This window comes from Lissotriton vulgaris, chromosome 10, assembly GCF_964263255.1.
Source record: "Lissotriton vulgaris chromosome 10, aLisVul1.2, whole genome shotgun sequence".
In the NCBI taxonomy this organism is placed as follows: domain Eukaryota; kingdom Metazoa; phylum Chordata; class Amphibia; order Caudata; family Salamandridae; genus Lissotriton; species Lissotriton vulgaris.
Window position 1 is genome coordinate 979299241 of NC_141698.1, and position 12130 is coordinate 979311370.

The following is a 12130-nucleotide window of genomic DNA, read 5'->3' on the forward strand; positions in this document are numbered from 1 at the left end:
TCCTTAATCCTAATAATCCTGATCCTGTTTAGTTTAGTTTATTTTGTGCATTTGTAGCGCTCAATAGCTACCCACAAAGGGTTTCCCGGCGCGATTTTGTGAAGATAATAGCCTAAGGCTAAGGTCAGGGGGAATGTCTAAATGTTGAATAACCAGGTTTTTAAAGCTTTACGGAAATTCGTATGATTTGTCTCATTATCAACATGGAAGGGCATAGAGTTCCATAGCACAGGTCCTAGATAGGAAAAGGATTTGCCACCCATGCGCGAGAGCTTGAATTTGGGGATGGCAAACTTTTTTAATGTAGAAGAACGAAGAGTGCGAGATGGGCAGTATGGATGAACAAGTGAGTGGAGATATTTTCTAGCCGTGCCAGTATGGATTTTGTGCATTAGGCAGAGTATTTTAAATTTTATTCGGTTTTCGACCTTGAGCCAGTGAAGGTCACGAAGATATCGGGTAGTGGAAGTGGTTCTGGAAATTTTACATAGCAGTCGAGCTGCTGAATTCTGGATGACTTGAAGTCTGAGGATGGTTGCTTTCCTTGAGCCCAAGTAAAGCATGTTACCATAGTCAATCCTGGAAGTAATCAAGGCATTGACTACAGTTTTCTGAGTAGACTCAGGCAGCATCCAGCAGATTTTCTTTAGCCATTTTAAAATGGCAAATCATGTGGCTGATGTTTTTACAACTTGGTGGTGCATGTTAAGGGAGTCATCAATGATGATGCCTAAGTTACGCGCCTGTGGGACTGGGACGGGAAGCGTGCCCATTTCCTGAGGCCAATCATGGGGGCCCCACAGGTTTTTATTTTTGCCTAGAATAACAACCTAGTTGTTTTCCCCATTTAATTTGAGGAAATTATCCTGCATCCATCCTGCTATTTTGATGAGACCTCTTTTGAGTGAGGAGGAAGTTTCATCATTCTCAGAAGAGAGAGAAAAGAACAACTGGGAGTCGTCGGCATATGAATACATTAAAAGGCCTGATGCCTCCACCACCTTGGCCAAAGGGCTCATATACAGATTAAAAAGTAGCGGACTAAGTATTGAGCCCTGGGGGACACCATGTTTGAAGACATGCGTGTCAGAGCAAGTGGATTGAGGAAAAACTTGGAAGGTACGATCTGTCAGGAACGAAATGAGCCAGTTTAGTGCCGAATCACAGATGCCTAATAAACGAAGTGTGTTAATTAATACTGCGTGTGATACCGTATCAAATGCGACACTTAGATCCAGGAGTATAAGGGCCACAGTCTCTCCTTTATCCAACTGGCAGCGAATATTTTCTGTGACTCCTAATAGAGTGGTTTCTGTTGAGAATCCAGCTCTAAAACCCAATTAGTAAGGGAGTAGCAAGTCGTGAGCCGTAACAAATTCAGTAAGAGTTTGATGTACATGTTGTTCCAAAATTTGAGAAAATACTGGTATCAGGGAAATGGGTCTAAAATTGGAAGGTTGACTGGGGTCAGTGCCAGCCTTCTTGAGTAGGGGATGGATCATTGCATGTTTCCAATCAGTTGGCACAGTATCTTCCTGTAAGGAGGTGTTAAGGAGATTTGTGATAATGTCCATTGATTGAGGGCAGAGTTTTTTGAGTACGGGGCAAGGTAGAGGATCGTTTGGAGATCCAGATTTAATAGTCTTAAGTAATTTAATTAAAGTTGTGGTGTTTAGCCTGGGCCAACTATTCAGTGTACGTCTAGGGTTCAGTGGGACATGTAGATTGGAATCGCTAATGCAATTATGAGTAGATGGAGTCAATAAGGAAGTTACCAAGGGAGGGCAGCTTCTCTGTGTTACCTCAATTCCTTGGTAGATTTTGTCGACTTTTTGTGTAAAAAATGTGGCCAGTGTGTCACATTGTTGTTTGTTTAGATCTGGTGGGATGGCTAATGTTTTGGATCCCGCAAGCTGTTTCACCATATTGAACAGTGTTTTGGAGCGATTTAGGGCCTCAGAAATGGTGTTGCACACATGGTCGGCTCGTGCCTTTTTACAAAGGATGTGATATTTTTTTCCCTTCTGATTAGTAATGTTTTCTCCATAAACGTTCAAAAGTTTTACATTCCGATTTTTCATGTTTTAATAGTTCCGTGAACCATGGGGCAGGAGATCGCAGGTTCTTGCAATTTAATTTGGTTAAAGGAAGACAAGAGTCAATTGCCGTCAGGCGCCAATTCTGTACTGCTGTAGATAAAGCAAATACGAATTGCTTAGTGCAAGGAAGATGGGAATTAAAAAAAAATTCAGAGTATCAATGTCCAGCATTTTCCAGTTCCTGATTAGCTGTGGTTGATTAGAAAGGACCGGTGGCTGCTGCATGGCTATTTGAAGTGAGAACCTGATTAAGTAGTGGACAGACCAACAAACCGGTAGCGCGGGAAGAACTTTAATTTCCTTGAGATTCGTGAAAATGGGGTCAAGTAAATGACCTGCCGTGTGTGTGGGTCCAGAATTTAGTAGATTTAAATTTAGGGAGGCAAGATCGGAAATGAGCTCAGAGATAAATGTATTGGTTTGATTTTCTAGGTGTAAGTTAACATCTCCAATAAGAGAGAAATTGGCAGCCTTCATCACTAAAGGACTAATTAATTCAGAGAGAGCTGTTGCCCACGCTGTGGCTGAGCCAGGTGGGTGATAAACAAGTAAACCAGTAAACGTAAAGTTGTGGGTAAGGGAGCAGTTTCACAATTGGGACTAGATAGAGGGGTGAAATCACAGTTGTACTCTTCTATTAAAAATGATACCAATCCCACCTCCTGTTTTATTAATACGATCAAATCTCTGTAATGCATAATGATCGGGCACAGCCACTGCAATTTCCGGACCAGAGCTCTCTTGGAGCCAAGTTTCCTTTAGAAAGAGGGCATCCGGCTTTTCATCCAATAATAGATTAAAGATCTCAAATTTGTGTTTAGGTAGCGATCTACAGTTCAAGCTCAGAAAGGAGGATGTTTTATGTTGGAGTTGGTGATGGTCTCTCTTAACGTTTTCTCTGTTCAAGGTAAAGCCGCAATTAAGGCAGGGTGCAATTTCGTTTTCTAAGTGTAGTTTACTACATTTTGATGATGGTGGAATATTTAGTGCCAAAAACAGCTCGAAATTGTACCTGATTGGTGTATGGCAGCTGTTATGAGAGAGATACATAGCCTGAGTCTCTTTTTCAGCTTGATTATTTGCGAAGTTAGCATTGGGGGAGATGGTACCAGGGTTTCTGGCTCTAGGCTCGGTCCAGGCACGGAGGGGCGCAGACGGGCTTGCCTTTGGCGCGCCTTTGGCGCACCAGCGGCGTGTCCGCTGCGCGCGTCCTGGAACTCGTATACATTTAAGGTTACGGGAGTCAACGAGCTCTGCCGGGGCTGTGCGCTGATTGGCTCGTATTCAGCCAATCAGCAAAGGTTTCAGTCATGGTTATGGAAGATTCTAATAAGTAGAGTAAAGTGTTGCTAGAGAAATGTTCTGATTTGTTCAAAAATGACGTCTGTGAATTAACAAATTTTAAGCATAAAATAATTTTGAAGGACAATGCATGCCCGAATGTTTTTAAAGCTAGAAATATTCCCATTTCCGTAAAAGATGATGTAAAGAATGAACTCAACAAATTGATGGAGAGTGATATAATTGAAAAGATTGAACCCTCAGAATGGATTTTCGCCATTGTGGTGGCCAGACGGGCTAATGGTAACATCAGACTCTGCATTGACTTGCGCCATTTGAATAACAGTATTGTAATTGACCAATTTCCGTTACCTAGAATTTCTGAAATGTTGGCACTCATTTGGAAAGCGAAGTTTTTTTCATCTATTGATCTTTCCTCTGCCTACCACCAAATTGTTCTTAATGAAGATTATAAAAAATACACTGCATTTGTTACACCCTTCGGGTGTTATCAATTTAAAAGAATGCCTTTTGGCCTCACCTCTGCGGGGCTGTATTCCTACGTACCATGCATAACATCTTTGGAAATTGTAAAAATGCAGTGTGTTTTCAGGACAATATCCTCGTATATGCCGACAACAAATTTGATCATGACCAATCTTTAGATCTTGTTCTGGGTAGATTATCTTCCAATGGTTTAACTGTGAAACATTCAAATTGTAAATTTGGAGTGTCTTCTGTGACTTATCTTCGTCATGTGAAGATGGCATCAAACCTAAACCCAATTCAGTTGAAGCAATCCAATGTGCAACTTCTCATACTTCTAAGGATGATGTAAGGTAATTTTTAGGGTTGACTGAATTTTACCCAAAATACATACCGAATTTCTCTTGCAGAGTGTTCAATATAAAGCAATTACTCAAAAATCAAAAGCAAGTTTGTTTGGAGTGAGGAATGCGAAAAGGAATTCAAACACGTGATATTTGCCATTGGTATTACTACTGCCTTGTGTAGTTTTGAACCTCATCTTCCTTGTGTTATTGCTACCGATGCCAGTTCCAAGGGTCTGGGGGCAGTTCTTGCACAGAGAGGTGAGAAGGGTAAATAAACCATTATAGTTTATCCTTCTAGAACTTTGACGCCCTCTGCAGCGAAGTACTCCAACATTGAAAGGGAAACCTTATCATGTGTGTGGACGTTGGAGCATTTTAGAGTGTTTGTCTGGGGCAAGGAATGTGAGATCTGTAGCTATCAAAAACCTTTGGTACCTCTCCTCACCACTGATGGGATGATGAATGCATCAGCTAGAATTGCCAGGATGTCTATGAGACTACAAGACTTTATTTATAGGATAGTGTATGTTCCATGAAAATAAATTGTTGCGGTTTACTTCTTATCTAGACTTCCTGTACCACTTAAAGCACATGTTCACAATCTTTGGGATGATTTTCAAATCGCGTTAGTACATGATGAGGGTCCTCTTCCCATTAAAAAGGAAGTGTGGTACTCTGAATACTTAAAAGACCAAATTTTGCAAAAGGTTAATAAGTATGTCCAGGAAGACTGGCCTTCCAAGAGTAATTTTACTCCTGAACTTAACGTTTTCTGGTAAGTCAGAAATTAGTTATTATCTAATGATGGTACTATCCTGAGAGGAGACAGAGCTGTTCCCCCTAGTGGTATAAGACAGTTTATTGTTCTTCATGGTCATGAGGGCCATAATGGAATTGTAAGAACAATTTATTAAAAAATTATTTTTGAGGCCTGGTTTAGACATGTTTGTGGAGCGTATTGTTAGAGATTGTGTCACTTGTGCCAATGCTGACAAGTCTTTAAAGACACTTAGACCAAACATGAGTGAACACTATGTTTCCAATGGACCTTGGGAGACAATTGCCATGGATATCATGGGTCCCATAGGACCAATGAACAAATACATTATTGCTGCTATTGATATTTTTTCTAAATGGCCAGTTTTGAAAATCGTAGATAGGGTTGACACTGATTCCGTTTTGCTCTTTCATTTACCTTAGAAGGACTACCTATCCAGATTATCACCGACAATGATGTACAATTTGTTTCTCACAAAGCCAAAAGTTATTTTCAAAAGGTTAGTGTTATACATTGTACTACATGTTTGTATAACCCTAGTGGAAATGTTATTATTGAGAGATTAAATAAGGTTATCAAGAGTACCATACAGGTCACAGGAGTTGAAGATAACAAATGGGAGTTTTTTGAGGTGAAAACGATCTGGAAGTACAGAACCATTCCTAATGATATGTCTGGATGCTCTCCTTTTGAAATTATGAGGGGGAGATTACCAAGAACTAAATGTAGCCCTTCATGGTTAGTTTCTTCTACAAAAAGTTGTGCTGATTTGGATTTCGTTAAAAAAATTGAAAAAACTCACTTGTACAACAAAATCAGATTTGATCTTAAAAGAGGTTCTAAGATCAATCCTGTCGTCAAAGTTAGTATGCTAGTCAAAGTCAACAAACCTTGGAGAGTTCCTAAGGGCCAACACCAATTTATGGGACCATTTACTGTTAAGAATGTTTTAAAAAATTCTGTTAGACTTTCTAATGGTAAGGTATGGAATCTTAGCAGAATTACTGTACTTAATGGTCACAAGAATCTGTATCGTGGGGTTATCACTCCTACCAAGTATAATTTTGATGAAGATTTGAATAGTTCCCTTGAGATTTTTGAACATTGTGGGGAACAAAATTCAAAGAATCTTGATTCTTCTGTTCCTACTGTATCCGCGGACACCTCAGCCACCTGTTCTTGTCATGTCAATGTCCTCAATTCTGTAATACTAAGCGTTTGCGCAAAAAACCTGGATGGCTTTCTGATTTTGTAACTTTCATTAGAGATAAGTTGTATATATAATTGTTTCTTCATTTTTTAATTACTTTTCTTGTTTTTTGTTTAAAGGGGGAAGATGTGTCATGTATAGAGTTGCTATGTGTATATAGTTGCTATGTGACTCTGCACAGACCTTTCATTCTCTTATCATTCTAGAGCTTAAGTTCCGTGCAGTGTTCTTGTGGGCAGTTGGAGGTTGGACACAGACTGTACTGGATGCCCTCCGGTGATGCTGTCATCTTAAGGATAAAATTACTTTATTCCTACTTCCAGTTTCATCTTCATTACTTGACATCCTTGCTAAACTATGTGACTCATTTTCATTTATGAGGGGGGCGGAATTGTGCGACTGTGCGAATAGCTGTAAATCTAGGGTGGGACGTGGGTACCTCCATCTCTGTATGTGCATTTCCAGAGTGTCACAATTTTAAAGGCAGCCGGTGGCCGACGGGACAGGGCATACTTTTAAATATAAATGTCGGTATGCAGAAAATTACATCGAGGGACCATGCTTCTTCTTTATCTCTGCAATTTGTAATGAGCCACAAAATGCTGTGTGCAAGATGAAAAATTATTAGGATTCACCAACTACATTTTGTTCTTAGAACATTTTGTTCTTTAGAACATTTTGTACTTATGTTCTTAGAATTTTGGGAGGAAGAAGTTTAGGATTTGCACATAGGTGATTTATGCAAACTGAGAGGCCTTCCTTAAGAATTGGGGTGTTTCACCTGGAGCCATTATGCCCATTTTGAGTGTGTTGGGGCTCGGTATTATTCGGTCTGAAAGTGAGAACCACACCAGAAATTCCTGGCATGGAGACCTAAAGCTTGTCCTTAATGCTGCATGGCAGGGCCTCTTGATAATAGTAAGCCTGGGCAGTGAACTCAACTCCGTTCACAGTGTTTGCAGAGTTTTTGCACTCTGCACTCCCGAGAGCATGAGGAGTTCCGAAAAACTCTGCTTCCTGTAGCAGAACTGAGTTTTTTTCCTTGCTCATGCTGTCCAATGTCTAGTTGGTAAGCGCGAGCATGGAAAATCCACCTTCCAGCAAGACTTTTCCTCGCTCGCTCTTCCCAACGTCAAATTGGCGAGTGAGAAAAATTCACCTCCCGATGATATTTCTCAACGCCGACGGTCGGATTTCTCAATGCGGGCTGCCAGAGATGGTCATGACCGGTTGGGTTGAGAAACCTTCTGTTTCCATTGAGAAACTTGCTGTTCAAGTAGAAAATCTACTCAAGCATCAGAAAATAAGTAGCACCCTCTTGCACTGCTCATGGTGCCGTTCGCATTGATATTCCAGCACAGAAGAAACACCTGGGGCTGAAAATCAATGCGAACAGGCTTCACCAAGCGCACTTCGCTGCTTGCAGAGCTCCTCCTAGAACGGCAGAGTTTTTGGAACTCCACGAACTCTGCCCATGCTTAGATAATATCACTGCCTAGCCACAGGCCACCCCGTTCAGCAATCAAAGGGAACAGAGAATGCTCCCCCAGACAGGCACAGGCTTCCCCTGACCTCTACTGCTTCATCTCACCGGCATTTGTGCTAGCAATTTCCGTCAGCTTCCAACAGGCAGAAAGTGCCAGCAGCTAGTCACCAAAATTGGGAAAAATTGCCCGGCAAAACACCAGGGGCCCGATGTAGGTAAATCTACATTTACCACTTCATAAATACCGAATCATACCGAATCGGTATTTATGAAGTGGTAAATTAGAGGGGGGGAGATGTAGGTATTTCAGATTCGGTAAATACCGAATCTGTAAGATTCGGTATTTACCGATTCTGTAAATACCGATTCGGTATCCCCCATTGCTTCCTATGGGCCTTGAAGCCCATAGGAATCAATGGGCATTACCGAATCGGTAATTACCGATTCGGTAATTACCGATTTGTGCAAGGGTGCAGGGGGTGTCACTTTGACACCCTCTAGCACCCCCAAAACAGGCATGTGAGCCATGTGGCACACAGACATGCCCTAAGGGCATGTCTGTCTGTCACATGGCATAGGTGTGTATGCACACCTGGATTAGGTATTTTAACACCCAATTGGATTGGGTGTTAAAATACCGAATCTGAAGGGCCTGTGGGACTGAAAGTAGTCCCACCTACATCCCAAATTTAAAAAATCGGTAAAATTACCGATTCGGTATTTATGCGATTCGGTAATTTTACCGAATCGGTAAAATACCGAATCGGACAAAAAAAAGGTCCCCTACATCTCAGTAGGCCAAATACCGGTCGGAAACGGCCGAAATCGGCCGTTTCCGACCGGTATTTGGTACCTACATCGGGCCCCAGGTAACTTCTGGTGGAAAAAGTCATAATGGATGGACTTCAGTGTAGAAACACCGGCCGGTAATTTAAGTTTCAACTCACCCGGTATCTCCGAACCAAAGTCTGACCAACTTTTTATGAGGACCTTAAAAGAAAGTAAGTTAACATGTCCATTTAACGAGCGTTTGCCTCTCCTTTTGTTAAAATAGTGCAGGCCCACTGATCGAAAGATGTAAACAAGGACCATCTGGTTGTATTTACACTCAGAAATGGCTAACATTTGACTTTCTGCAGGTGCGAATGAAAAGTAAGCAGTTTTCCTCACCTTCTTGGCATCTTGATCCAGTCCACCCTGAGGCACAAATGCACTTCACCACGCCGTTGACGGAGATGCATTCCCCGCCGTTCTGACAGCCGCCTTCACAGCTCACTGTAAAAGGGAGGCACGTGCTTAGCATTGCCGGACGAACTTGTCATGTATTTGTCATCAGGTCGTTAGCGTGAACTGTTACAGATGTAGGCATTATTGTTTTAGCAGCCAGAGCAAATACTTAGGTGGAAATGAGAGCAGCACATTTATTTATTGATAGCTGAAACAGCTGACTGATGAATTATTTCTTTTTGCAATCACATGGGCAAAAAAAGCAACCTAGTTAAGTCCCAGACATGTTGAATCATAATTAATGCAGCAAAGCTCTTTGCAGAGAACAGTTTTAATAAAAACAAGCATCTCAAACATAGTACAGTACACGGGATGTGGGTTCCTGGTCATAAAATCTAGGATGTGATGCCAGTGAGGCCAGCTTCCTTGGAACTCGACTACAGAGTATCATGTACATTTAATTAATATATGCCTTTATGTATGTTAATCTTGTCTTATGGAATTACACTTTGAGGCAGAGGGAAAAAAGTAGCTGTCAGAAAATTGCTCATTCCCTTGTTTTAGTGGGGGATTAGAACCCTTGGGCCAAATTTACTCTTTTTCAATCAATGTAGTGTGGCAACAAAATTGCAGCAATGCATTGCATGAATAGAAGGGAATACAACAGCACCCCATTCAGTAAGATATGACACTGATTCTCTCTCCTCTCAAGCGGCACGCTTTAAGCTGACTGAGACCATGCCAGCACATTTGCAACATAGTGCATGATGTGTGACGTATAGGTAAATTTTTACTGGAAGGGCACCCTTTCAGTACAAAATACTATGCTTAGACATACTTTACAACTCTTCCAAGTTTGCAGCACACATGCAAAGTTGGAAAGGTTTGGAGAAAAAAATCTTTCTCTAGGTTTATGTCTGCCTCAAGAGGATACATTTATGGTGCAAAGACCAGGCTACCTTCTTAGTAGATAGATTTGGGTTTTTCATAAAGAAATATGGGTGGTTGCAGGTGAATGCCGATGTACCACTTGTGGTACTCCCTTTCATGCATTGTAGTTCTAAATAGCGCCTGGTGCTACTTTACCTTATTTTGTGGCTTTGACAGGGGCGGCTGGTCCATAGGGGTGCCGGCGCAGCGCCCCACAAAAGAAACTGTTCACTGCAGTTTGGGCAACAGGAATGTAAGCAGATGAATTGACAGCTTTCACAATTCATCTGTTTACATTTCTGGGCCGGACTGTGCTTCAGGGGTTAAAGTGCGCATGTCTCCTGCTCTCGCCTGTGCACGCAGGTGAGAGCAGGAGTCCAGAAGATAGTCTGACTGAGCATGTGAGAGAGGAGCGTTGCTCCTCACTCACATTTACAAACCATTAGGATGCTGCACATGCCCAGTGTAGTGCAGGCGTCTGAAGATAGGCTCCTGCTCGGGCGGTGATGCGTTTTGCGCAAAGTCACCCCATGCCCTATCAAATGCCAGGATACGAAGAAACAAGGGTCAGCCGCCTGACCCCCCATCCCATTCAGTCTCCTGATTTGGCAGTTAGTACTTCCTGTTCAGTGTTGCAGATGAGACGTGATGTGACGCGGGACCGAAGGAGATGCCTCATGCCTGGTAAGTTTTATTCATTACATTAACCCCAACTCCCCCTCCCTGCAGGTACCATCCCCCCTCCCCAATCATGCCGGACGTGACTGGAGTCGTTCCACCAGCAGCGACTGCTATTGCCTACTTTTGAGGTCAACACACATTTTACTGGTAAATGACACTGTCTGAGGGAAAACTTAGTAAGAGTTTAATACATGTCTCCAAAGGGCAGGGATACTGCACGTTGCACAAGAGACAGATTGCGGATAAGTGCCCGTGATGGGGTCGCTCCATGAGGGCAGGGGAGCTGCTTGCGGGATGTGCCACAGATAGATGTCAGGAACATTCAGTTGCCAGTATGAAGCTCACAGCCTCAGCTGCTTGACCTGACCTCCTAGCCATGGGCCGCAAAGTCGAAGAATCCCATACGAAGCACCCATCTGCTGGTGGCATTTTCAGCATTATTGCCACAGTGCCTCTGACATTGTGTTTGTCCATTTCACAAGTGGAAGTAATATTATTGTTAAGTTAAAGCCCCCGGGGAGCAAGCCCACACAAATATTTTGCTTATGATTTGTTCCCTGTTCCAGCATCAGCAGGAGTTTATTTTTCACAAGCGCAATACCCCTAATATTGTGAGAGGCATAAGTGGTGCAACATTGCAGTTGACCTCATTGATGTTAAAGTATTGTGTACACAGTACTATAGATAACTACGCGGGCCGATCACTGAAATCAAGGCTGACTTTACCATATTTTGCAGGGGTATTTGTAATCATGTGTCCCACTCTACTATGGTTTCTGCAATCGTGCATCACATGCAGGTATGATTTCAGTAATCAGGCTTCACGCATAGGTGTGATTGCAAACATCTTGACCAACAAACAGGTATGCCTCCTTAATTGCTGAATAACAATGCTCCTCACTGGTGAGGGCAGGCATCTTTTTCTGAGGTGTTCTCTTTAAGGATTCTCCTTTGGTGGAGGGCTGGGCATCCCTTTTGCCTTCCTCAGTCCATTTGTCCGGGGTGCTTGCATTACATTCAGTCTTGGCAATAACAACTGTTCTGGCAGGATGGGGGGTGCTTGCCTTTTGTCTGCTTCAGCTGTGTGCAGGGCTGTGTCTAAGTGAAAGCGGAAGGATCAAAGCCCTGTGCTCTTGTTACCGATACACCATCCTGTGATTATATTTCAGTGTCTACTTCGAGTTCTCACCTATTATAGATATGTTCTGCTTGGTTGCCTATGACAGACACCACACAGTTACTAGTTCCAGGGTGCTTGGTTTCTAAGGGGCTAGAGCTGCATTCCTTATCTTGGATAGTAACCTCCTGAGTCGTAATGGCTGACCCTTAGATTGGGAGCAGTACTGGTTGGCGATAGCGGGGTATACCCTTTATTCCTCTACATAGAGGGAAGCGTTCTCCTCACACCCTGGGTAAATTCAGTGGGGTCATGCCAATATTGAACCTGCACCCTGTGTGTTTTTGTACCAAAACTGCTTTGTCTTGCTACTGAAAGGTGTGCACGACTGAGTCCAAGCAGACCCTATGAGTCTGGAACCTGGAATTCCAAGAAACATAGCAAGCTCAGACAGGTGATCAGTGATGTTTAATGGGGGCAACGCCAGA

General features: G+C 42.6%; 1 protein-coding gene across 1 annotated transcript in view; it reads right to left on the minus strand.

Annotated features, from left to right (window-relative positions):
- LOC147689096 (uncharacterized) overlaps positions 1-12130 on the minus strand; it is a 96294-nt gene that overhangs the window by 45382 nt on the left and 38782 nt on the right. Inside the window, exon 3 of the mRNA XM_086940008.1 lies at positions 8858-8962. Coding sequence (XP_086796134.1) covers positions 8858-8962 — 105 coding nt within the window. The remainder of the gene's footprint in view (positions 1-8857; positions 8963-12130) is intronic.